Source organism: Monomorium pharaonis, chromosome 7, assembly GCF_013373865.1.
Source record: "Monomorium pharaonis isolate MP-MQ-018 chromosome 7, ASM1337386v2, whole genome shotgun sequence".
Taxonomy (NCBI): Eukaryota; Metazoa; Arthropoda; class Insecta; order Hymenoptera; family Formicidae; genus Monomorium; species Monomorium pharaonis.
In genome coordinates this window covers 3,975,079-4,002,957 of record NC_050473.1, presented here as the reverse complement: position 1 = coordinate 4,002,957, position 27,879 = coordinate 3,975,079, and the positions used below count along the sequence as shown (strand labels likewise).

Sequence of the window (27,879 nt, the reverse complement as noted above, 5' to 3'; positions counted from 1 at the left end):
TGTTTTCTATTTCTTGTTTTTCGTCTATCTGCCTATTCGCACTATATTTTATCGACAAATCTTAAGCTTCATATGCCTTTATAAAAATAGTAATACTGAGCAATATTAATTTGACTAATATAGTAATTAATATTTATTTTAAATATTAAAAACACTATTGTTTTTATTATTATTAAATACTAATTATACTGCCCAGTATTACATTTTTAAAAAGGTACTTTTATATGTATATAATATATACATACATAACACGTAATTCTAAAATTTGCTTGATCATCGCTTATGAGATCAATTATAAAATAATTGTTTCCACAGTAATTATTGGATACAATAATTATTTGCACAATAATTATTGCAACCTACGATCCTATACATTCCAAGGTTCCTTCTTGTTTTATATATAAAATTATTATGTAACAACGCAAAGTAACTAAGGAAAAAAATTTCTCTTACTTTATACATAGTGAATCATCGGACTATAATTTCTGTCAAGCTGTGTAAGAATTAAATTCACGACTACAGTGACAATAAATGTAACTATACATTAAGTTGCCTATACTATTACACTTCGTATTATCTTAAAATGCACGCCTTTGTTTTGCCGCTTGCAGTGATACTTTCAAGAGTCGTTCAGCAACACTCGAATTATTTAGTGGAGTGTCAACTATAAGTAAATACATTTTGCGTCTGAGTGTATATAAAAAAAGTAATTCTTTTATATGTTAAATCTAATTGTTCCAATGTCAATTTATATTATAATATTTTTAAATTTAATTTTTATGTTATAACTTAAATATTAATTAAAGACTTATCATTAATATTCAATCGCAATATTAATAATTATGAATAAATAAATAAATAATAATTAATTAGATCGCGGTATTAGTAATTTTAATTTTTATCAAAATTGGTTAAGGCATATTTTTAAATGTGAAAGAAACAACATTTCAATTTGTATAATAATAATTATTTTTAATAAGTGTTAAAACTTTGTTATATTAGAAAAGATTGTACACAGAACTATGTCTCTGATCAAGAGAATTTCTTATGGCGAAGAAAAGAAAAAAAATCCCGAATTAAAAGATTCCGATATACAAATTCTAAAGGATTGGAGCATGAAACAGGCACATCTTCCGAAAATTTTAGACGTTGAATATGTATTATTCTTGCATAGTAATTACTATCGTATCGAGTTTGCTAAGAACACCATCGAAGAATATTACACTTCCAGAACTCACATGCCAGAATTTTTCTCTGATAGGGACCCACTTGGAACAAAACAATTGCGGGAGATATTTAAAGTTGTGTAAGTATTAAATATTTATATATATATATATATATATATTTAAGTATACTTTAACAACATATTCAAATAATATTAATAATTAATCTTGAGATATTTTGTATTGCAAAGTTCCTCATTTGTGTTTTTATTTTTATTTCTTTAATAATATAACATCTAATTTTATAATATGAGACAAAAGATAAAAAGTTGTAACAGAAACTGCGTACTTTGAAAATAAACTTAAAGCCAATTACATGCGTGCATTAAACAATTAAATTTATTTAAAAAGGTCTACAATAACACTATCAATGCCAACAAAGGAAGGATACAAACTTATTTATTCGAGATTAATAGATTATGAGCCATCACATTTTGTTTATAACGATGTCATGAAGTATTTTTCTATGATGATTGACTTGTGGTTGTACACCGAAGGGACCGCTGAGGGCCACGTAATTGTTATAGACATGGCTGGTGTTACTTTTGCTCATGCTGGCCGTCTTAATCCCTTGGGAATTAAGAGATATCTTTATTATTTACAAGAAGCTATACCAATTAGACTTAAAGGTCTCCATTTTATCAACACTACCGCAGTTATGGACATCATTTTATCTATGATGAAACCATTTATGAAAAAGGAATTAATGGAAGTGGTAAAAATAACAAAAATATTAATGTAAAAAAGTTTTACATTTGTGAAACGTCTGTGAATGTGTGTGTGTGTGTGTGTGTGTGTGTGTGTGTGTGTGTGTGTGTGTGTGTGTGTGTGTGACTGTATTAATTTTTTTCAATTTTATTTAAAACTTGTTCATTAGAAATTTCTAAATATTTTTTTATATAGATTTGACATATAATTGTGTTATTCCCGAATTCTTTTTTTTTCAGTAAATATGAGAGTATATATTTTATATAATATATTTTTAAATATATTTTCAGTTACATATTCATCCCACGAAAGACACACTAGTAAAATTTATGCCACTAGAAGCATTTCCATGCGATGTAGGTTTAAATGGAAAAGCTAGACCGTGGAAAGAACAACAAGAAGAACAATTAAAAAAGTTGGAAGATCATCGCGAATGGTTTCTACAAGATGAGGTCACGGGTCGTGTAAACGAAGCATTAAGAGTCGGCAAAAGCAAGACAATTGATATGTTTGGGGTTGAAGGAAGTTTCAAAAAATTAGATATAGATTAACTTGTTTAATTTACATGGACGAAGTATAAAATATATTTAGAATATAATTCTTCTTTATATATGTGTAATAATTATAGAAAGTATATAAAAATTTTACATTTTAATAAAATATAAATATAAATAAAAAAATCTCTATGATAATAATTCATATTAACAAATCTATAATAAAATGTTAATAATATATTTTAATTTTAAGCATACTCTTATGGAAAAATACTATTTAATTTGCTAAAAAATTATTGAAATTAATAATGAATAATATTGAATGCGAATGGTTTTCCAATAATTTTCAATAATTTTTCACGAGTCCAATAGTATTTTTCTATAAAGGATAATTGTATGTTATATTAAATAACTTGCATATCTTAATGAAAATCTCAATGGAGATATAATTCTGCAAAATTACAGCACCATTCTGATATTTATAAATTTAATCTTACGGTAGTCAAACTTTTTTAAGCGACGTCAAACGACGATATAAATCTTATGGGCGCAAGACTACGGGTATAAAAATAAAAAACAATTATTTAAATTGCATTTCTTATAAGTTATAAGATTTTCCAAATCTTAATAATAAATACGATAATTAGATCCATAGGATGTATTAGTACATAGCATACTTAGCAGATGTACTTAATTAGGCAAGTTTGTTTTTTAATATTATTATATGTAAGTCTATTTAAATTTATTCGTTACGTTAGAAAAACAGTTATAATAAAAAATTGCGTATACAATATCGATTATGTAATATATTCGCACACACACACACACACACACACACACACGCGCGCGCGCGCGTGGGCGCATACACGCACACGCTCCGTGCCGCGTTTATTTATGATTCATATTGAATTTTTACTTAGAATATCTTGAGTATAGAATGGTTATCAGATACTCTATCGGTGATACCAAGCAATTTAAATGGACAGTCACATAAAAATCGAGTATGTTAGAAATAACAAGATTTATACATGTAACAGAATATACTATATTAGATATGCAAAAAAAATACAACCAATAATATTAGCGCAGCGTTCAACTAATTATGCATTTTTTTGCACTATACTTTTTGCTATTTATAATGCTTGTCTTGTAAAGAGCCGTTTGGACTTTGATGTTTGTTACGCGATCGTGAATACGCAAATGAAATATTCTTGAAACGCAATCTATAAAAAGCAATTGTTCTTAATATATTCAACATTCAAAGTCATTAAAAACCTCACACATTTTCCTTTAAAAATTAGTATATAATCAACGCGTACGCAACAGTGATATTCTGTGATATGTTATTAATTTTTATAAAATAGCAAAAAATGGCAAAAAATATTTTAGCTATCAATCGGTTAACAACTAGTCGGAACAACTAGTCAAAGTAAATTAACTTTAATTATTTAATTCTTTTTCTAACTAAAAGATATAATTTCCGCAAAGAATTAAATGTGCTAATAGAAGTGTACTATAAAGTATTGTATAAAATTATAAGTAAAAAAAAGTCAATAGATTTTATTAAAGTTATTTGTTAATAAGAAATTTTAATAGAAAAACATATTTTAATTCTATATTACAATTAAAAAGTGTATTTTTAATTATTAAGTATTGTATACCGTGTTTTTAGATTGAAAAAAGTATGAATATAAAAAAGAAAAATATATAAATATGAAATAAAGTTATTTATGTTATTGTGTGTGTGTGTGTGTGTGTGTGTGTGTGTGTGTGTGTGTGTGTGTGTGTGTGATAAAAAGTAAATTATATCAATGTGTGATAAAAAGTAAATCAAAGATATAAATTGACAAATTAATATTGTGCATAATCTTTCATGAATTTATGAAATTAATACTAAGATAAAATTTAAAAAGTAAGAAATCTTAACGTTGCACATGTGTGGGAGGGGGAAGAGGAGGAATGTCAACCATATATTTTTCTCACATAAGTGCATTCTCACATAAGCAATATTGATAATTAATCTTGAGATATTTTGTATTGCAAAGTTCCTCAGTTTGTGTTTTCATTTTTATTTGTTTAATAATATAACATTTAATTTTATAATATGAGACAAAAGATAAAAAGTTGTAACAGAAACTGTCAAACGTACTTTAATATTAGATGTGAAAAAGAAGTTTCAAGTCAATTGTTGTCATTAAATAAATAAATTTATTTACAAAGATTGACAATAACATTGTCAATGCCAACAAAGGAAGGATATAAGCTTCATTATGTGAAATTAATAGATTATAGACCGTCACGTTTTATTTACAACGATGTCGTGAAGTATTTTTCTATGATACTGGACTTGTGTCTGTACACCCAAGGGACCGCCGAGGGCCATGTAATTGTTGTAGACTTAGCAGGTTCTACTCTTGCTCATGCAAACTGTTTTAGTCCCCTGAGACTTATGGGATATCTTTATTATTTACAAGAAGCTATACCAATTAGACTTAAAGGTCTCCATTTTATTAACACTATAACGCAATCATGGACATCATTTTCTCCATGATAAAACCGTTTTTAAAGAAAGAATTAATAGAAGTGGTAAGAATATTTTACATTAAATATTAAAGTTTTACATATGTGAATGTAACTATATCAATTTTTTTAACTTTACTTAAAACTTTTTTATCAAAAATTTCTAAATAATTTTTCTTGAGACATAGATTTGACATATAATTATTTTATTCCTAAATTATTTTTTAAATTAATATAGGAGTGTATGTTTTATACGATACATGGAAAGAGTTTCCTCTTAAAAATTACCCTGAAAATCGTGGTAATTGTGAAACAACGTAAATCTCGAAGAATTTTACCATAGTTTTAAAAAAATTTACTAAAATTTACTAAAATTTACTAAAATTTTAATAAAATTTGGCAAAGTTTAATAAATTTTATTAGACGTATAGTATAGTAAAATTTACAAATTTTATTACAATTGTAGTAAATTTTGTCAAAAGTATAGTAAAATTCTTCAAAGTTTTTACGTTGTCCCACAATTACCACGATTTTCAGGGTAATTTTTAAGAGAAAATTCTTTCCGTGTATATCTTTTCGACATATTTTCAGTTACATATTCATCTCACGAAAGATACACTGATAAAATTTATGCCATTAGAAGCATTTCCATGCGATGCAGGTTTAAATGGAAAAGCTAGACCGTGGAAAGAACTACAGAAAGAACAATTTAAAAAGCTGGAAGATCATCGCGAATGATTTCTACAAGATGAGGTCACGGGTCGTGTAAACGAAGCATTAAGAATCGGCAAAAACAAGGGGATTGAAAGAAGTTTCAAAAAATTAGATATAGATTAACTTGTTTAATTTACATGGACAAAGTATAAAATATGTTTAGAATATAATTTTTCTTTACATATATGTGTGACAATTATAGAATGTATATAAAAATTTTAAATTGTAATGAAATATATAAGTAAAGATAATTCTACAATAACAATCCATATTAACAAATATCTGTAATAAAATGTTAACAATATATTTTAATTTCAAACATAATTGCATGTTACATTAATTATATAAATAACGTTATGTTATAAAAAGTTACAAAAAATTACAATAAAAATTATGTATACATACTATAATGTCAAATATATAATGTATTTATTTTCTCTCTCACACACACACACACACACACACACACACACACCTTTTGCGTGTATGTACTTATCACGATCCGTGAACTAAATAACTTTTACAATATTAGACCGACTGATGACAACATTTTGCGTATAGAACAGTTATTATTTAGTTACATTATTGATGATACACACAATTTGTGTATAAATGGCCAACCACAGAAAAATTAAACATGTTAAAAATAATAGAACAATAATAACAATAATAATAAGATTTATGTAATAGAATATATCAAATATGCAAAAAATACAATAATAGTACAGGGGTTAAATAATTATTCATCACTAATATTTTTTGCTATCTATAATAATTATGTAAAAAGCTTGAACTCTATTGCGTATTTGTGACTACGAAGGTGAAAGAAATATGTATTTTAGTTTTCGTAGAACGCAATCTGAAAGTAATCGTTCTCCACGTGTTGAACGCTCGAAACTCTCGAAACTCTCAGACATTCTCCTTTAGAAATCAGTGTGTAATCGACTTATCGTGTGCGCAGCAGCGATATTCTGTGCTGTGTTACCAGTATTTGTAAGGCAAATTCACCTGTGAATAACTAGTTAAAGAATAACCGGTCAAGGTAGGTTAATGTGACCTAATTCTTTCTCTAACTAAAAGATGTTCAATTTCCGCAGACAATTAAATGTGCTAATGGAATTGTGCTATAGAAAATGAACCTTATAAAAGAAGTATGAATAAAAGAAGAAGAGACAATATATATTGAAATTATCAAGGAAATTTTAATAATCATTATGAATCATATAATTAAAAATTGTATTTAATTATAATGTATCCTGTTTTTATATTTAAAGAAATATGAGTATAAAAAATAAAAAACGTATAAGTATGAAATAAGATTATTTGTATGTGCGTGTGTCCGCGCACGCACACAAACTAAATTCTATAATTATAGAATAGGGTAAAAGATTATGCCATTTGTCAAGTTAATAATTTATATTTTTTATAATTTATTTCTGTACCTGTTTTCTCTTTTATTCAATGATATTTATTCATTATCATTTTTGACAGTACACACACACACACACACACATATCTTTATTGTTTACATTAATGTTATATGTAGCGTTACATAATTACAAAAATATAAGTATATATTTTAAGGAATTATTCTCCAGTGTATTTGGCTTATTCTGATTATTAAAAAATATTCCTTCCAATAATAATGGCAATGCAATTCTACAATTTTCGATTATTCAAATTATATAACATAATAATAGCTTGTTGTTTTATTTTAATTATCGAAAATCTGTTTTTAACAAATAAAGATACTAACAAATATATTATATCTGCTGATACAATTCAAAATAATGTTATCAAGTTTATAATCATACTTTTAATTAATTAAAAATAAATATCTGCTCTTAATATGTAAAATTTCTTTTGCTTCTCTACATAATTTTTATCTTTTTTTTTACATAAAAATTTCTCAGAAAAAAGTTATAAATGAGGACAAATTTGTAGGCCAATCAGAGCAACGATGTCACTACCAATTCAATATGTCAGTATAGAAGAAGAGTGCAAACGGAATCCGGAACTCAAGATGTCAGATTTGCAAATGTTAAAGGATTGGATGGACAAGCAACCTCATCTACCACAAATAGAGATGTTGTATCTTGTTATGTTTCTCCACAGCAACTATTACCGCATAGAACCAACTAAGAAAACAATAGATAATTTTTTTACAATTAGAACACTCTTGCCGGAAATATTTTCCAACAGAGATCCAATCGCATGGAAAGAATTACGAAAGGCCTTCTCTGTCGTGTAAGTTATTTTGTCAAATTATTTTGTCAATTATCAATAAATATATTATTAAAATCAATAAAAATATTATTGAAAATTACATTAAAATGTAAGGAAAAAATTCTTTCGATAATAGTGCAGCCGTGCCATTAGAACAAAAAACCAAGGATGGCTATATTATGACATTTGCTAAATTTCTCGATACAAATCCGAATAAGTTTAACTACTTAGAGTGCACTAAATATTTGCTTATGACATGTGAGGTGCAAAATGTAATGCATGGCACCAGCGAGGGACAAATTGTTATTCTTGATGCAGTTGGTTTATCTTTTAGCCATATTGCTAATATTAATATAATGACATTGAAAAAGATTTTATTCTATATACAAGAAGCTGCTCCAGTTCGATTGAAGGCTTTACACATATTAAACACTATGCCTATAGTAGATACACTATTGAATCTGGCAAAACCATTTATAAAGAAGGAATTAATGAATATTGTAAGTCTTCAAACTTATTATGCACATATTAAAGTTTTCCTTATTTTTAAGAAAAAAAATATAAATATGGATATAAGTATAATATGTATATTTATCATTTCAGTTACATTTTCATTCAAGCATGGAAACTGTAAAAAAATTTTTGCCTATAGAAGGTTTGCCAAACGAGTACGGTGGAAAAGCGGGACCTATTAAAGAAATAGTTGTTAGACACATCAAATTACTAGAGGAATTTCGTGATTGGTTTCAGTATGATGAAGCTGTGGGACGAGTGAACGAATCTTTGCGAGTTGGCAAATGTAAAAGTGCGGAAAGTTTATTTGGTGTAGATGGTAGCTTTAAAAAATTGGAGTTAGATTAATTAATCAAGTTTAAAAAAAATCTTTAAACTTTTCACATAATCTAAGAACTTATCAAATTTTGAGAAGATTATGTAGTCATTCCTAAAAGTTTTTAAATTTATTAGCTGTATAGTTTTCTTTAAATCACTTCTTAATAGCATTAAGTCTTACGGGAAGGAGTTTTTAAATAATTTAATCGCAAATAAAATATAAGAAATTAAAAAAGACTCATTTAGGAAAAAATAAAGTTAAGAACAAAAAGTTTAAGTTAAAGAACATTTTAAAATTCAAAAAAATTTTGTCAAAAAGGGTTTTATTATTTTTATATAAGAATATAAAATGTTTATGAATTATACAATTCTATTTAAATATAACGTTATATTAGTAAAAACAAAACATATCACTTCTCATACAGCACCGAAATTTTTCAAAAAAACAAAACAAAACAAAACATTTTAACTAAAAAATTAAACGTTTCATAAAAGTGCAAAATACATGTGCAACATTTTGAAAACATGTGAAATAGCAAAATGTTAATAATTTCTAAATAAATTTAAAATATTTTTGAAATAAAAGTTAAATTGATTATATTATATACATTACATTGATGAAATATATTCAGAAGATTGTAAATACTAAAAAGTTACAATAAAAATTAAATACTATAACATATATTTAATGTTTCTCTAAATATTGCAAAAGATAGTAGCTGCACGTAGCATACATAAAAATCGAGTCAACTAATCTGTAAATATATCGAAGAATTGACGAAGTAATGCATTTTTTAAGTTGTCTTAATACTAGTTTACTGCTTATTAACGTAACGTAATCTTCGACACGCCAATGACAAAGACTATTTTCACATAGCATTCACGTTTTTCTTATAGTCATTCTAATAGATTTGAGATTAAGGTTATAATTTTTTTTTGGTGACGAAAACACTTTTAAAAATGCGTCATATGTTTAAGAACAGAGTACTAAATGTAATCATTAAATATAAATTTGTATATTATACATATATTGTCGCACTTACGGGTATCACGGATTGGAAATTTTTCTTCGTGTCCCTAAATTGGCTGATTTAAACACGCCATCAGGGAATTGATTAGCATTAGTCTCATTGAGTCGGGATTAGTCTCACAAACTATTGAATTATATGTGTATATTTTCTGTGTGCCTTCCATGAGTGTCAAATTCACTTTGCGTTTCTTTAACCTTTTCCGCAGTGGAATTTTCCAGGTTGAGAAATCATTGAGGTGCGCATGCAGGTTAAAATTAAATTTAATGCGTTTTATGATTGCGTGCTAAATTATGTAGAATAGCGTTTTGATTATTAATTCATATACAGTTGTAATAAAAAGTAGAATGTTATTGCAAAAGATTAATATTTTACATCTGTGCTTCCTTTTCTTTTTCTTCATTGTCTTCTTTTGCAATACATTTGATTAAAAAGTGTATATATATATATATATATATATATATATATATAATTTTTTATTACATATAATAATGAAAAATCCCCGCAATAAATCTATATATACCAAACATTTATTGCTAGATTGCATGTTTCATTTCTGCTGATTAGGAAAACTACATAGTGCCTACAAAATACAATTTCAGTGTATATTTCCTATTCATCACAAAAATAACACGTCATGTTAAAACGTACATTTGTCATGCAATCCATTGCCATTTCACCATCAGTATAGTTTAAAAGGTCTACTCTATCTAAATGCTGATTTCAATCAGTATTTTTCAAGACATTGGACTGATCAGACAAGACATCGGAATTACCAAGTGAAATTCTTTCACATAGATGATAGCGTATATATCTAAGGTAAATAGGACTTACAATATATGGTTTCATTCGCTACATTAATAAATTATAGTAAATCATATCACAAGAATAATATGCATACATAATATATAGTGTTCATAATACATAATTAATGTAATTTACGAATATCAGAAATTATTATACTTTTTAATCTAACAATTGTTCTTTTTTTATACAAAATAAATTACTTAGTTTGCAAAATATTAATAAACATGCGGACATTTTCAATTACGTTCAACAAAATACATTTTAGTTTTATTATGACACTGCAATGTATTGCTAAACTTTTTGTTAAAATTATTAATATTATTTTCAGAGGAAAATATAAATTCAAAGAACGATGGCTTCGATAAAACTAGTATCGTTTGAAGAGGAACTAAAGAAGAATCCTGAATTAAAAGAGGCAGATATACAAATGTTGAGAGAATGGAGCGAAAAGCAGCCTCACCTACCTAAACTATCGGACAGTGAATTAGCATTATTTTTACATAGCAATTACTATAGACTCGAACCGACGAAAACTTCTATCGACACTTTCTTTACAGTCAGAAGTCACGTACCCGAGTTCTTTTGCAATCGAGACTTTAATAATAAAGAACTTAAAAAATCAACTGAAACAGTGTAAGTATATTTACATGTTTCTTTTTCTTTTTTAATTATTTGTTACACATTTGCAATATATCTTATATGTGATAAATTAGTAGTAGTAAAATTTCTCGTAAAAAAATTCGCATACAAATGAGAAAACAATCTTATTATCGACAGTACAGATCAAATTTTGGAAGGAACTACTAAAGAGGGTTATAAAATTATTTATGGGAGACTCCTGGATAGCGATGCATCGCATTTCGTTTACAATGACGCTATGAAATTCCTAAATATGGTAATTGATCTATGGCTCTATACGGAAGGCACTTGCGAGGGCCATATAATATTATTTGACATGAAAAACGTTTCTTTTGGCCACGTTGGTCGTTTGAGTCCTATGGGCCTAAAGAAATTTCTTTACTACCTACAAGAAGGATTACCTGTTAGATTAAAGGGCTTCCATTTCATGAATGCTTCTCCGGTATTAGATGTCATTTTGAATATGATGAGACCTTTTATGAAAAAGCAGCTATTAGATATGGTAAGATTGAAGTCATTATCATTACAGCTTTATTGTTTTCAAATATTAAAAACGAGAAAGATGAGAAAACCAAATTTTTTAATCTATATATAAGAAAGGTCGGGATACTATGAGCCACAAGAACACACTCTAAAAATACTTACAAATATACTCATAATATCCCATGACACTCATGTTACCTTATAGCAAATTCGATTAAACTGCACTAGTAAACACCAGTGTATATTAAAATCGCTATACACTAATTTAACTTAAGTATAAAAATGACATATCATGTACTTTTTGTTTTGTGTATGTATGTATGTATACGACCGCTTTAATGTGCATTAGTGCGCACTAGTGCGTTCAATGATAATTTGCTTTAGTCTCCCCTAACTGTTTTAGAAACATTGCATATTTTAGAATTTTAAATGTATTACTAATAATAATAAATATTACGCTGTTCTCTCAAATTAACAACATTTCTCTTTTAATTTATTAAGAAATAAATATTGTATTTTATCGTTTTACAATATATAACATATATTTTATTTACCTATCTTCTTAAAAAAAAAAATACGTTAAACAAAATCGTATTTTAGTATGTAAAAAAAAAACACCGAGTTAAGCATAAAAATTTATGTTTTTATAAATTTTAGCTTCATATGCACACCACAACTGATACTCTGGAGAAATTTATACCTCTCGAGGTTCTTCCAAATGAAGCAGGTGGTCAAGCCGGTCCTTTACAGGAGTTACATAAAAAACAAGTAAAAAAACTAGAAGATCACGTTGCTTGGTTTCAAGAGGAAGAAGCTACTAAACGCGTCAATGAATCGCTACGACCGGGCAAGGCAAAGACAGCAACAGATTTGTTTGGTGTTGAAGGAAGCTTTAAAAAACTTGAAATTGATTGATCGAATAATTAGATCTTTTGCATATCAATATATCAGCATATTTGATTTTATGTTTAAAACATAATAACAGTTTTTGAAAATAAAAATAATCTATTTTTATTACTTTATTTCACGTTTATTAACTAAGTATTGAGTCAATCTTAATAGTATTAAATACAATGTAGTATAATAATATAATATAGTAATAACTATGTTAAAACAGTTGATTAGTCATTAGTTTAAGTACGTAAAAGATAGATACATCAGAATTATATGTACGAGTCACAGAAATTTAGTTATATTAATTCTGAATACTTTATATTTAAGGATAATTAGTTTTCTTATCTGCGTTTCTTTATATATGTATATGTATGCAATATTTTTCGCTGTAATAAAATTTAATTATTAATTCTAATATCTAGTAATAGATTGCGGAAATAAAATTATTTTATTATATTAATTTCGACAAAGATTATTGAATTTAAGTTAAGAAATAAGTGTTGTTTTTTTTTTAAATCGTTTTAACACCTTCTCCTTACATACAATATTTTAATAAAATGTAAAACAAACGTTGCTGTATTTTATCCAACAAATAAATGATAAAGGTTATAAATTTTATTTATTTCACAAGTGTGTAAGATATTTGCAAATAATTAATTATTGAATCTAAGCATAATAATTACTATAGTATAATATTAATTTAATTTAAACAAATATTAATATAAAAAACAATTAAATTTCAATCTGCAACTGCAGTGAAAAGTGTTATAAAGATATTAATATATTATGTACATTTTTTAATAGTTTCTTTGTATAATATTTAGATTAATTTTCTCGATATGTATACAGAAAAAATGTAATATAGCCAATAACATATGTAATTGCGGGCTGCCAATTACATAAAATACTCAATACAATAATATTTACTGTTAATGCAAGTACAATGTTGATACACAGAAAGAATTTTCTCTGAAAAATTACTCTGAAAATTGTGGTAATTGTGAGACAATGTGAACCTCGAAGAATTTTACTATATTTTTAAATTTACTAAAATTTTAATAAAATTTGGCAAAGTTTTAGTAAATTTTGTTAGAAGTATAGTAAAATTTACTAAAATTTTGCAATTTTTAAGAAAATTCTCTCCGTGTACTGCAATAGCATATATTATTGTATTGACTATATCTGTAGCTGGCAGCCCGCAACTACATATCTTATTGGATATATTGCATTTTTTTTCAGTGTACATATACATATATACATATAAATTGTATAAGGTATATGAATTATACATATGTATAATTTTATTATTTAAAATAACTGTTTCGCTAATTTAATTGTTGTGTTGGGTTTACGAATGTGAAAATGATACTGTTCCGGTGTGGGGAAACCTTTACAATCTTTCTTTTCGACAGTTTCTTATAATACTTTCACCATCAAGCTATTCTCGCAGTAAACGGCAATACGTGCGTGTGAATATATTGATGAAATTCAATCCAATCAACTTTCCAATCAACTTTTTGGTCTCATAATGAAATACATAATCGTAAGTGTATGCATAGATTAATTAATTAATAATATACATATTCCAAATAAATATCTGTATAAAATTTGACACATAAATAATTTTACAATAAATTTATATATCTACATATAAACAAAATTTACAGATGTACATTTTATTATTAAGTAAATACTACAACAATTTTCTAAATAGAAAATTATTCAAAAGAAGAAAAGAATGTAACCATTACAAAGTAAATAATTCTATTTAAAAAGGTCTTCAGGTAACGCATATTTTTTGTATGATGAAACAACCAGTTCATTACACAACTCGTTTACTTAGAATGTTATCGATGTGTAAAAGGTCCTGCATTCTTTATGATAATAAAGAATAAAGTTATTTATTCATTTTTTTTAAATTTCTTATAATAAAAAATTGGAAAAATCGTCAAAATTTTCTACAATTTATTTGCTCCATTTCATCAGTGAAGAAATTAAATAATGTAGAATTCAGAATAAATATAAAAATATTTTCTCTAAAAAAGTACTAACTTTTTAACTTTTAAAATAATATCTCATTTCTGGATTAATTTCAAATTAATGGCATTTAAAAAAATTTACACATTTAAGATTCAATTATTTGAAAAATTATTATCATTATTCTATATTAAACTATAGATAACTGCTGCTTTGATTAACGTTTGCTTGATGGATGTATCGCATATTTCGGAATATTCGACGACACCATTACCATCTCCAAAACCTTATAGTTTTCAATACGAAGCAGGACGATATCCAGGACATATCGATCGTATTCATCAAGAAATTGGAGATGGACATGGAACTATTCACGGTAATATCATAAAAAATGTGTATATAATATATTTATCTCTATAACATTTTTTACAATTGTAAATTGAAGATAAATCACTTTTTATATTGTTATTAATACTTGTGTTTTTAAATCAGAACTATTATTCATAATTAGAACACGGAAGATATAAATCTACATATATTGCTCACTAAATTTTATTTTCAATGTCTATTTTAATTTTTTACTAACAAAAATACTTCTTGCGCATACCAATATACTTATTATATTTTATCGATCACAAACTTATTTGGATTAAATCAAAATGTAAAACAAAGAATTAAAGTTATATGATATAAATATAAAAGTTATATAAGTTATATAAAAATGACATAATGTTAGCTGGTGTTTGCTGGGTTGTCAAAAATTAAAACATATTTTATACAAACTAAAATAAATAAAAAAAAGATAAATTCTCATCAAATTTTTATTCACGATTTTTCCTTTTTCTTTACTCGTAATTATGAAAAATAAATAAATATTAAAAAATATATTTAAAAAATGTTTAATCTATAACTTGACCATCATATCTTAATATGGAATATAACAAAAATGTTTGATAATGCAATAATTAAAGCAATATTTAAAAAATATAATCTGCAGTCATAAAAACGATTTGGGTAATGATTTAAGTGTATATTTTAGGAACATATTCGTACATTGATCCGAAGCACAAAATGCGAACAGTAGAATATACGGCTGACAAAAATGGATTTCATCCTGCTTTAATCAATTTTGAAGATGTCTTCGTTCAACCTGCCGATTCGGAACCTGTAAGATTAGCCAAGGAAAAACATTTCCGTCTTTATCACAAGATTGCAGAGGCAAACGCTCACAATGTTCCAGTAAATTTGCCCCGAGTAATTATCTATGATATACTATATACTTCATATAAAGAAGCATTTTTTTGTCTGAAAAGTACATTCGTATCCGGAAATTCGGATATGTCGATAAAAAAATAATGTTTTAGATGCGCATGAGAGAGATTATGTTCACGAAATAATTTGACTATTTTTTCATTGCTTTGCTTAATTGTTTTGCAGGATTCAACGAGCGTGGCAAAAGCAAAGGACAGACACAATGAATTGTACCACAGAATTGCGGAGCAACACGCAGCGATCGCCGCGCAGAGGGAGGTTGAACGACTGGCTTACGAGGCAACCTCTATTGCTAATGACATAGATGTCATAGATAATCATCAGACATAATTAAGCTTTGCCCGTGATACACATTAATGTTTGTTAAAATTCTTTTTTTACTCTGTCGTAATGATTGTCTTATCAGATTAATTTAACCAGTAAAAGATAGATATGTCCAAGTACTAATATGTGCAAGTACTAATATAATTATCGCATGTAAAAGAGCTAGATGGAAATAAGCTTGATAAAATTAGAATCTGCGTGAAATACAATTAATTGGAATTCACAATAATATAGAGAAATTTAACCATTATCATAAAATTTTATATAAACAATAGATTTTTGTCTTTATGTATATCTTTATCTCTTTTTATCTTAATTTATAATAAAATTTGCGTACATTATTTTGTAGTTTTTTAATTGTTTTCGAAAATACAACATTATTACAGATAATTTCAATTACGTTATACAGATAATGTTAGAAATATTTCCAGATAATTATATTTTATTAATAACAAATAAAAATCAACGTATATAAATATATAAATCATAAATTTTGTAACAATATAAAACCGTTGTATAACTCTCTATTGTGCAGTACATTCTCAGTTATCTTCTAAAACCCAACAAATAACAAAGAAAAATAATACTAATAATTGTTATACGTTGTTTCTTTTTTCATGCTTGTTTTTTCACGTGTGACCATCCATTGTATTTATTACATGTGCTAGAAGATATGGTCAAATTAAAAACCCGTCATTATTTCCGGAAATTCCGGAAGTACTATCATGCAAACAAAAACTTTTTCGATGAAAGATACATAGAGTATAAATATTGTAATAATATAAAAAGGCTGTCAACATGTACATACGTTAGTTCAAGCTCAAATATCTCAGTAAAAAATGAAGTTGTTCGACAAAGTAATTTGCTTCTTTCTCATATGCGTCATGGTAAGAATTATCATAATTCAAAAACATATAGACAAACAAAATTATATTTTTTTTATATAATAATTTTTTTATAAAAATGCAGAAATATTTTACTCTTTATAAAAATAAAAATATATTACATATTAATATCAAGTAAGTCTTGTTATACATTCGCTTTTCTAGGCAACAATGAGCATGAGCATTGGAAACTCTGTTTTTGATAAAGTAGCTTGCGGAAATTGGAGACGTTGGACTACAGAGCCTTCCACTGCTGCTTCTGGATAGGTGAAGAAATCTAAAGAAGTAGGTAAAATAAAATAAAGCTAAGAATACGTGTATTCTTCATATGGCTTGAATCATTTTGCAAACGATTGAATTCACAATTTACTGCCAATTAAAGCTGTTATTCTGACCTGGATAGTTTAAATATCCTGATAGTCGAGTATTCCTTGTATGCACAATTAACATGAAACATTCTGCATAATTACGAGTACGTTATTGTTATTTATTATTACCATTGGTAATAAATAAACATATTAATGTCCTGCGATTTTGATTACCCGAATATCTCAGATAGAAATACTTGGATACCCGAGATAATATCCGCGCGATTATCCAGATATTTGGATATCCGGATATGCCAATATTGATAGCACTACTTCCAATTCTAAAAAAAATATTTAGTATTATAGACTTACGTTTAACGTAAAAGTTTAAATATTATTTTTCTCGCACAACTGAAAATGTTGGAGTTTTTGACAGCCAGACACATCATTTTAATGCTTTTAAATGTTGTATCAATTTCGAACCTCGATATTTAATTATATTCTAACATTTCTAAATCAAAATATATACATATTTCAATATTAATTTATATATTAATTGTTAATAGGTAACATATTTAGATATTATTGTTTTTGACATTGTAGATGATAATGTAATAATCAAATTATACACTTGATAAAGGTCAGAAAGCCGAAATGTTGTGTAACTAATACATTGAAAATAAATCTACCAGACTAGTCGACATATAAAAAAGTTGTTCATTAATTTTTCAGTTGCTGGCAACAAAAAAAAAATGCAACTCATGCATGCTTGTGCCCCGATACAGTTTTTTTTAATAAAATCAAATTTAATATTGTTAATATTAAAAAATATCAGTAAATTTATTAATTGCTGCATTGTATTTAATTAGTAATACTATATTTATAATAAGTTTATTTATTAAACATCTTGTGCGATATATCAATTTTGATATATTTAATGATCAAAATAATAACGTTATATTATTGTTTTAGGAAAATAATATCACACATAATGAGATGACAACATTAAACCAAAATATGGAACTAAAATATTACAGACAACATAGAAGAGATTTAAATGTTTAATTATTACATTTGTTGTAATTATTATTAATCACTCTTTATGGATCACTTTTTTGTACAATGAAACTTGAAAAATGTTCAATATGTGTATGTGCATGTAAATAGAATACAAATATATAAATCTAAAATTTTTCCAAAGATATTAAATGTAGAAATAATTTCAAGTATTATAAGTTTAAAAAATTTTATATATGTATAATACAGTGTAAAATAAAAAAAAAGATAACTGTTAATTGGTAAATAATTTTTAACAAAATTTAGTAAGTATTAAACAATAATTATTGTTTAAATTAAATTAATTTCTTTTGTAATTATGTATAATCAAAATAATCTTTATCTTAAAAAGTAATTTTTTCTCAGTAGTGTTAAATAAATGCTTGAAAGATTGAATTTTTCTCCATGGAAATATCTTTGCGAGTTTCATTGCACGTTATGAAATTCGATATTTTATTTTCAAATATTTTTAATAATTTTTATAATTTCTCTCGAACAATACACTCGATACTTGTTGGCGATCTAACTTACTAAAACGGTTCCATACCCTCCTCCTCCTTTCTTTTGTTTTCTCTCTTTCACTCTCTATAATACATACCTATATTTTAAATTAACTTTTTTTTATATAATAATAACAATAAGACATTAAAGAAGAAATATTCAAATAACAGTAAAGCAATAATTTTTTACTTTTTATTTACAAAAACTTATAAGAGCATTGAAGATATCTATATACATATAACTAAAAGAAAAAATATTGTAATTGATAAATTATAACTGTACACATAATTATTGTCTCTTATATTGCATATTATTGCTTTTTTTATAAATCAATTAAATTATTTATATATACAATGCACATATTTTTATAGTTATATAAATTATAAAGATTTGACTAAATCTAAATAAAAACTTCAGAGATTCACAATAGTCTCACATCAAGCATTTTGGACTATCCAAAAGCAAGAGACACCTACACATTCATCTAGAAATGATACCCGACTTATGTGTACAACCACACAAAATACTTAACATTAAAAATAAAAATATCAATTTGATTTTTTTCATTACATAAATATATCCATGTATATAGTTTTGCTAATTTTTTTATTTCTTCAGTAAACCATATGTTTTTATATTGATTATAAAATCAAGATCAAATTAAAATTGGTTTATAATTATTACATATGGGTGTATGTGTATGCTTATCACAGTTTCCATTTTAAAAGACTACAAAAAAGACCTTGAGAAATAATGAAAATCTTTTTGTTTAGTATTAGCATAAAGCACTCGTACAAAGATCATCGATAAGGTTAGTTCTTAGAAAGAAAAGTTCTTCCTTATTAAAGATCATAAATTCTAACGTGTTCTAGTTTCATATCATAAATTATATTACAAAGAATGCGCAATCTCGCCTTGTGAAAAACTCTATAAAACACCTCGCACGGTATAAACCTTGCATGGCTGACATGCATCAGACTTAACAATACAAATTAATGTCAACCAATACCAATTGCTTTATCGGGTAACATATATCTATACTTCATAGAAGTACAGTTAATATATCATAGTATCATAATATATTATAAGCAAGAAGTTCATGTGATATAACGATCGTTGAACTTATTTCTTCAATAGATGTAACATATCTTTATTTTGCTGCTGCAATGTTATATCTGCTTTCTCTGTCTTATCAGTAATGGTATCAATCAGATCGTTTTGTGAATCAATTTCTTCAGATAAACCAATTGCTAGATGTTTCAACCTTGCCAATGATCCACTCATTTCGTTTAGATTCTGTTCGAGAACTCTGGTTACTCTGTCACTTGTAGGTTTAATATCTTCCAAACTATTATCGTTGTAACCTCCTCTTATCATTGTCGACGAATAGGAATTGCTCATGTCATTTTGCACTTGCTCTAATGTATTGGACAATGCAGGTGATGTCATAGATCCAGAACTTGAAGATTCTGACAATTTTGTGGATGGTATTGGAGCGTCTAATGATTTGCCACTGAGATAATTTTTCAAACTACCAAATACACTCTTTATGCCTTGTATATGTTTTTGACTAAATCTTAATGTACTGTTAATATCGTCTAATCTTTTTTCTGTCCTCTGTAATTGTTCTTTTTGCCTGATTAATTCCTGAAAATAAACATTTAAATATATTAAAATCATTTGCAAATGCCAATACAAGTGTATTATAAAGGAAAATAAAAATGGTTTTATTTATGAAATATGTATACCTTAAACACATAGGGATAAATTTTCTATCAATTACCACATTATCTACATATTATTAGTGGCGACAATTAACAGATAACTGATGGGATGTATCGTTATACATTTACCTCTGCTGTAGCCACACCAATTTGCTCAGAGTCTCTCAGAAGCGAAACAGATCTTTCTGAGGATTGTACCGTGCGTTCCTCGAGTTCCTTTCTACGTTGCAGCAACTGTTGACGATTTTGCTCTATATCATTATCCAAGGTGTGATAACGCCCCGCGGATAAGTTTCTTGTTGGTGCGTTCCTCAGAAATGTCTCATCGTCCACGTCGTCCTCTAACGAGAAAAACGGATTCCTCGGATCGCTCAGATAATTATGACCTGCCATTTATCCGATTAAGATTTTGTACAATATGCGAGATACACACTTGGCAATGCGACTCGACTTGACTCAATTTGACTAAACTATATTCCTGTTTGGCTGGACGGGTAAGGTGACCACGTCCGGTGAGTCCGGTGACTGTTGCTGATAGTACTAATGACGTTTGATGACGTCCTATCGATCAATGCAGATCAATGGCCTCTGGCTCCTGCAACCTGCAACCTGCAACTCTGTATTCTAGGTAGAGTCGGTACTGTCGGTAGTCGATGGTACGCGCGGAGAGGAACCGCACGAGAATGCGCGGTCATAATATTATATTTTATAATAATATTTATATTAGTTTTAGCGAGATGTTTCCGTCCACTAATGCCTCTATGTGCATAAAACGTGCACATTAAATTGTAGTCACGCTTTAGCGAAGACTCGAACCCAACATAGCAGAGATTTAAATCTACTTTTTTAGGTTTAAGTCTTCGCTAACTTAGGTTTAAATCTCTGCTAAGTTGGGTTCGAGTCTTCGCTAAAGCGTTGTCCCAGCTCCCAGTCTGGTCAAGTCTGGTTTATATATGTGGTGAACGTGTACTGTAACACATTAAACATGTCGTAGCTTGTGTGTGAGTGAGGTTAAACAGTCATGTGTCGATCCATGTGAGTTTTAACCGCTTGCTTGAAACAAGTTTCTTCGCAAAATGACACAAATTGCGCAGGAAAATAACGAATTGAAAAGACTACTCAATAATCCAGCTAAAAATGCGAGCGAGGATGGATCTATGGCTCCACCGTTGTCGGTAGGTTATTAAATATGTTGAATTTTATGTTGGCATTTTAAAACGATATAATGTAAATTTTATTTATAGACCAACGTGCCGAAGCCAAGCACGTCGCAAAATGTTAATCCGCAATCAACAATGGTCCCGTTGACACCGGCTAATAGCACTAAAGAAGTTCTGGAGCCTTGTTTGCAGTAAGCTTCGAGTCACTTATTTACGTTATCTTGGGCATAAAAATGTCTATTCTTGTTAGCTCGCTGCTGTTACATAGGGTGTATTATTCTTCGTGCAAGTCCACATTATTTTTGCAGAAATGTAGTCTCTACAGTTAACTTGCAAACAGAACTGAAGCTCATGTACATTAATGTAAGAACTAGGAACTCTGAATATAATCCAGCGAGATTTACTGGATTGATAATGAGAATACAGAATCCCAGAGCGACAGCACTGATCTTTCGATCTGGCAAATTAGTATGTACCGGTGCGAGAAGCGAGGAAGATTCACTTTTGGCAGCAAAAAAGTTTGCCAGGATAATTCAAAAACTTGGATTTACCGTAAGCCACCTACAATCTTTTACCTAGAGACAATCTCAAATTCTCAATTAACATACATTGCTTTTTAATTTTTTTTTATAGATAAAGTTTACCTGTTTTAAAATACAGAACATAGTTGCAACATGTGATTTGAAATTTCCAATTAAATTGGAAAATCTAAATGCCAATCATCCTCAGTTTTCTAGTTATGAGCCAGAGTTATATCCAGGCTTGACGTATAGAATGTTAGCACCTAAAGTTGTATTATTAATATTTGTGAATGGCAAAGTTGTGTTAACAGGTATGTTTCGATATTGTGGGACCTAATATTTTTGCAGATATTCTATAGCTAAAATTTGAATATTGCTTATTTAATGATTTTCAGGAGCAAAAAATAGGACCGAATTGCAAAATGCATTAAATAATATATATCCAATATTAAAGAGTTACAGAAAGCAGTAATATTATTTGTTCATACTAGATAAATATCACAAATAAAATATTAAAGCATGTACATAGGTATAAAAATTCATTGTACAATCGAAAGGATGTATTTCTATCATGACTGATCTTTGAACGCTATATAGAATAAGAAATTTTTTATTTTGTATTTTTATATATTTTTCTCGTAATGATAGCATAACTGAGATATTAATATTTTGTGTTAAATTTATATTTTCATATTATGTGCTACATATCACCTATCGTTATAATTATATTAAAAAATATTTTAATTAATATGTAAATAATTTTTATATATTGTTTAGTACTTATGTACATATATATTTCTTTGTATCTTATAATAATTAATGTAATTCATTAAGTAACTATGGTTTAAAAATCATGTATACTTTTATCTTTTTGTTGAAGTTTATATTTCAGAGATTTTGTATAATGAAAATAAATATTTTTCGATATACTATATATTGAAATAAAATATAATTGACAAACATAATTATATATGTATCTAATGTATATAATTTATATAATATTTTACTATATTAGAATTATTTTAAATGTACATCAAAGACGACACCTATGATAGATTTCTCTTTAACTTTATGAAAAATTTAAATATACATATATCTGGATATGTAAAGTTTAATGGAGTATTCTGTCGCTATTGAATACAGCAGGCTTATTCTGTAACTCTTAACGACAGTTCGGTATTGTTATAATGCGCAGCTTTTTTGTTATATATAATATGTGCGCAACGACAATGTAACGATATTGACACTGTCATTAAGAGTTACAGAATAGGCCTACTGAAAATGTTTTATGAATATTGCGAAATATATAAGAATTTTGCAAACTTTAAGAAACACTATGCATTTCTGCAGATTGAAAAAATATGAATATGTTCGAAAATTGTTCTATAAACTGAAATAGTCGCAACTTTATAATGTTAAAATGTACACGTATATAATTACATGTATCTAGTAAGATCTCTATTAATGATTTCGTGAAAGAAAAAAATATTTTAACATGTGAAAACCGCTGAAAAAACAGCTATGGTCCATTTAAGAACTTTGTCCGTGCATCATTAGACTTGGAGACGTTACAACGTTTCTCAATGTTTGACGCTTTAACGCTGCGTAAATGCGTGTGTTTCATTTATTATTATTATTATTATTATTATTATTATTATTATTATTAGGCGATGCCTAATTATGCATCTAATAATCGATATCTGAATAAGAGTTTTCTTTTGTTGAAATCTGGAACTTTAATCAATGAAGGTTGTATTATGCTTTCACGGCCGTTTCCAAATTTCCTTTCAAGTTGTTTCTGCTGTTTTACTCGATCACATGTATGCCTTTTTTTGCAGCTATAGGCAATTTTTCTCCTTGAAAGAACGGATTTTCTTCCTAAAACAGAATATCATGAACATAATTATATTTTCATTGTTTTATACTTACTGTTATTTTAAATATAACTTTATATATATATATATATATATATATATATATATATATATATCTTTAACCAAGTATATATTTCCGTTAGTTTGATATAAATTGATTGTTCAAAAATTGATTTACAACATATTTCTCAATTACCTGAAACTGTTCGACAATTTGATTGAGGTCGGAATTTGAAATGTGCATGTTTGACAAACTGTTACTATTTCCAGAATCGTTTGTACATTCTAACATATGTTCCGTGTCGCACATACAATCTTGCGCGCTTTGATAGTCGCGACTAAACGCCGCCGTATTTTCAAAATTGGTAAGACAATTGTTTTCACCTGTAGAAGTATAAATAACTTTATACTCATATATCATATAATATACGTAAAATTACTGATTTCTAAATTTACTGTTCTTAAAAAAAAAAATTTAATAGGAATATGTAGAAGATATCTTTCATGTATTTTCGTGTATATGAATCCTCCAAGAATTGTTGGAATATTGAAAATATTAAAGGCAAGGAGAGAAATAAAAGAAAATTTAGTATAAATTAACATAGAATAAGACATAGAATTTTTTAAAATTGTAATAATTTGGTATATTAATTTTTGATTAGATATTGTTAAGCGAATTTTGTTTACTTGTGTATCCAACCGGACAAGGATTCGGAGGAGTACAGTAAGCCGGCAAGGGACTTTCCGTCTTTTCGTCTTTGAATCCTTTCAGATTAGACTGGATCCTATGTCTGTCGTAGCCCTTGTTGTTATTTTTATTATTATCGTATCGTTGGTGACTCCAAAGTGTACTATGCTGCAAATACTCTTGATCTCGTATACTCGGATTCGGGTTCAGCGTGTCCATACTATCATAATCGGCCGGCAATTCCATAGGCAATTCCTTTGCTTTTTCATCCTGATAATCCATATACGAATCGGATACACTCACGAATTCATTTCCCACCTGATCGATCAATTCTCGCAAAAAGTTGTCGGTCCATAAATCGTCTTCCTGAATACATCCAAATAGTGGATTACATGCTCTTTTGACGTCCTGAAAAAATTAATGAATTAAAAAAAATGAACAGGAATTTACTTTGCGATATTACGAATCTTCGAAATTGACGATTGTCTTTAAAATTATTGAATTCTTTTCTACATATTAATTTTTTTACTGTATTTTAATTACTACGAAAAACAAACAATACATTATATATATATATATATATATATATATATATAAAATATTAAATATATTATATATAAATCTAAGGCACTTAAAAAGCACTTAATTGCACTTTTTAAAATTCAGCTCTTTTAAAAATCACTCATTAAAATCCATTGTTGATAGTTCATGATAACTGACATATGTTCAATATATTAAAATTTAAAAGAGAAAGAATGAAAATTTAAAAATTTTTGAATCAATTTCTTGATTTCGAAGATTTAAATATTCCATCTCGCAGAAACAAATTCCTCTTGATTCATTTTAATTCATCTACTTTTTGCAACGTGTAGAATTGTTGAGTCTCATAATTACCTTCATTAAGGGCAAATAAATGTTTGCCCGCGCTGCAACAGCAATCAAGAGGAGCAGAATGCAGTAGAGCATAATAATCAATGCGTGCATCTGCAGAACAGTACAAAAGATTCTTTTTTGTACATGCATTTTGTTGTTTATTTTTCACAACTAATAAGCAAAATGTTAGTAATATAATAGCAATTTGTCAGCAAAATATTGGCATTAAAGGAATAATTAAAGGATACCTTACAACAGTCGATTGATTACTGACAGCTTTTAAATTCAGTAATTTCACAAAAAGAATAGTTTTAGTTAAACATGGAATGTTTTTATTAATTCCCAATTTTTAAGGATGAAATATTAAAAATGTAATAAAATTTTTTATTTTTTATTTTTTATCAATGACAGTTCATAAAAAAATATTTATTTAACAAATGTATTATTGTATTTTTTTCGATTTTTATGCTTTTTTTATAACCCTTAAAAATTTCAAAACTATACGAGTGTAATTTTAACTGAACTAAAACACTCGTATAGTTTTGAAATTTTTTAGGATTTTTATCTTTCTTAACTTGAATTCTCTATGCTACCGATAGATCATATTTTCTGAACATAGAATTTAAGTTTAAAATGTTGGCAACCTAAAATCTTTAGAAGCTTCTAATATCAATCTTTCGAAAAATGTAGAAAAATTAATTTTTTGTAAGTTTTACTGTAATATATTCTTTTAACTGCGTTAAATTCATATTCCACTAGCAGAATCTGTCGTTATAATTTTAGCCAACAGAAATTGAGTAGAATTTGTCTTCCATTTCATAATTATTTACATAATATAATCTACTTAAATAGTTATCAAATGACAGATTTTACTAACAGATGTCTGTTGTCATTCTGCCGACAAAATTTATAATAAATTACATTTTGATTTTTCGTAAATTTAATGCATAACTCACCATAATCGGCAAAAAATGGAGAGAGCCACGTCAACGACGTGGACCGGATGTCCTCAGAGAGGAGAGGTGCCACACACCAGTTTTCACTGCACCCGTTTTCCTTCTTCTCGTTGTCGTCGACAGCCACGGTAGCCATCGTGACGAGCGCCGTTCGTGGTCCCAGTGAGTACCAGAGTATTGATTTACCTTTTTCCATCGTTTTCCCCTCGTTTATGATCCCGTCCCGACAACGTGCCCGTTCGCCCACGAGCTCGATCCTCGCCAACCCACATTCGTAAAATCGAGCCACTACTAAAGGTCATTCGACGAGGCTGTCGTAACCAATATGCGATCAATAGTCGAGAATGAGAAATCTTTTCGGAAGATAGATGAATATAGAATATTAATGGACAAGATCTTTGTTGTTTTTAACTATGCCAAAACATTAAATTAAAAAAAAAATAAGCCGAAAGAAATTGAATACAATTTCGTATATGTCTTATATTATGTTATTGCTCGCTTAATCATAAAATCTTTAAAATTTATAAATATTTCAAAATATCTAAATTCAATAATGCAATTAAAAATGTTGAGTGTAGATTGGAATTAAATTTATTTCATATAACACGTCTTAATGAGTTTCATATAAAATGCGTTTATATAACGCGAGTTATATAAACGCGTTTGTTTTATTTAACATTATTAGCTTGATTTGTACTATAAAATTGCGATAACAATATTTTAAATAAGTTTAATAAGTATATAAAAGTTATAATGTACTAATTACGTTGACTATTTTTTCTTATTAATATTATTAATATTATTTTACAGTATAATATTGTTTGAGTTTGCACACATTTTAAACGTACATTTAATTTTGCAATTTATACAGTAATCTTCTTTCATGAATTTTTCTTAACGCTTATAATTATCCAATTACTTTAGTTAATTGTGTATAGGTTATTTGCTTATCTAAATTGCATTCATAAGCAACGGTTGCCTGCAAAATGTGATTTGTACAAGACACGTCGTTCGGATAACGATATTAAAGCCAGCTCGCATATTTCAAAGTCTTGTCGAGAAGCTATAAAGTATCTAAAAGTATAAGGTCATTTTGTTTCGTTGACACGAAGTACAATAGTTAACATTATAAAATCGTAATTTCTTTTTATAACGTTCTCTAAGAAATAGTTTTATTTTTCTCATAATACACTT

At 27.4% G+C, this 27,879-nt stretch overlaps 6 protein-coding genes across 7 annotated transcripts; 4 read left to right on the top strand and 2 right to left on the bottom strand.

Moving 5' to 3' along the window:
* Positions 1–561: 561 nt before the first annotated feature.
* Positions 562–2,545, top strand: LOC105838637 (alpha-tocopherol transfer protein). 2 transcript variants are annotated; one of them, XM_036289717.1, is made up of 4 exons: positions 562–706; positions 1,003–1,306; positions 1,575–1,938; positions 2,222–2,545. In XM_036289717.1, exons 2-4 carry the CDS (start codon positions 1,023–1,025, stop codon positions 2,480–2,482), a joined length of 909 nt encoding a protein of 302 aa, XP_036145610.1. In that variant the 5' UTR covers positions 562–706; positions 1,003–1,022; the 3' UTR covers positions 2,483–2,545. The 2 variants fall into 2 exon arrangements, with proteins under 2 accessions (XP_036145610.1, XP_036145611.1); XM_036289718.1 differs by having other exon boundaries at positions 582–670.
* Positions 2,546–2,762: 217 nt separating this feature from the next.
* LOC105838635 lies at positions 2,763–13,176 on the top strand. Its single transcript, XM_028191447.2, has 7 exons — positions 2,763–3,854; positions 7,604–7,906; positions 8,022–8,385; positions 8,489–8,743; positions 10,892–11,184; positions 11,329–11,692; positions 12,331–13,176. The coding sequence occupies exons 2-7, from the start codon at positions 7,620–7,622 to the stop codon at positions 12,586–12,588; spliced, it is 1,821 nt and encodes a 606-aa protein (XP_028047248.2). The 5' UTR covers positions 2,763–3,854; positions 7,604–7,619; the 3' UTR covers positions 12,589–13,176.
* A 620-nt stretch (positions 13,177–13,796) lies between these two features.
* LOC105838634 lies at positions 13,797–18,534 on the top strand. The gene is made up of 6 exons (XM_012684333.3): positions 13,797–14,110; positions 14,746–14,920; positions 15,584–15,798; positions 15,982–17,027; positions 17,190–17,309; positions 18,305–18,534. The coding sequence occupies exons 1-4, from the start codon at positions 14,096–14,098 to the stop codon at positions 16,144–16,146; spliced, it is 570 nt and encodes a 189-aa protein (XP_012539787.1). The 5' UTR covers positions 13,797–14,095; the 3' UTR covers positions 16,147–17,027; positions 17,190–17,309; positions 18,305–18,534.
* Positions 18,535–19,476: 942 nt separating this feature from the next.
* LOC105838630 (synaptosomal-associated protein 29) lies at positions 19,477–21,175 on the bottom strand. The gene is made up of 2 exons (XM_012684330.3): positions 20,743–21,175; positions 19,477–20,536 (listed from the first exon to the last, which is right to left on the bottom strand). Exons 1-2 carry the CDS (start codon positions 21,004–21,006, stop codon positions 20,012–20,014), a joined length of 789 nt encoding a protein of 262 aa, XP_012539784.1. The 5' UTR covers positions 21,007–21,175; the 3' UTR covers positions 19,477–20,011.
* Positions 21,176–21,551: 376 nt separating this feature from the next.
* Positions 21,552–23,259, top strand: LOC105838631 (TATA-box-binding protein). The gene is made up of 5 exons (XM_012684331.3): positions 21,552–21,788; positions 21,858–21,964; positions 22,082–22,325; positions 22,407–22,605; positions 22,690–23,259. Exons 1-5 carry the CDS (start codon positions 21,690–21,692, stop codon positions 22,764–22,766), a joined length of 726 nt encoding a protein of 241 aa, XP_012539785.1. The 5' UTR covers positions 21,552–21,689; the 3' UTR covers positions 22,767–23,259.
* On the bottom strand, positions 23,163–27,002 carry LOC105838638. The gene is given in 7 exon segments (XM_028191521.2): positions 23,163–24,172; positions 24,365–24,552; positions 24,856–25,222; positions 25,751–25,840; positions 26,234–26,252; positions 26,721–26,891; positions 26,893–27,002. Coding segments are annotated over 7 exon segments (1,002 nt in total). The 5' UTR covers positions 26,988–27,002; the 3' UTR covers positions 23,163–24,100.
* Between the last annotated feature and the right edge of the window lie 877 nt (positions 27,003–27,879).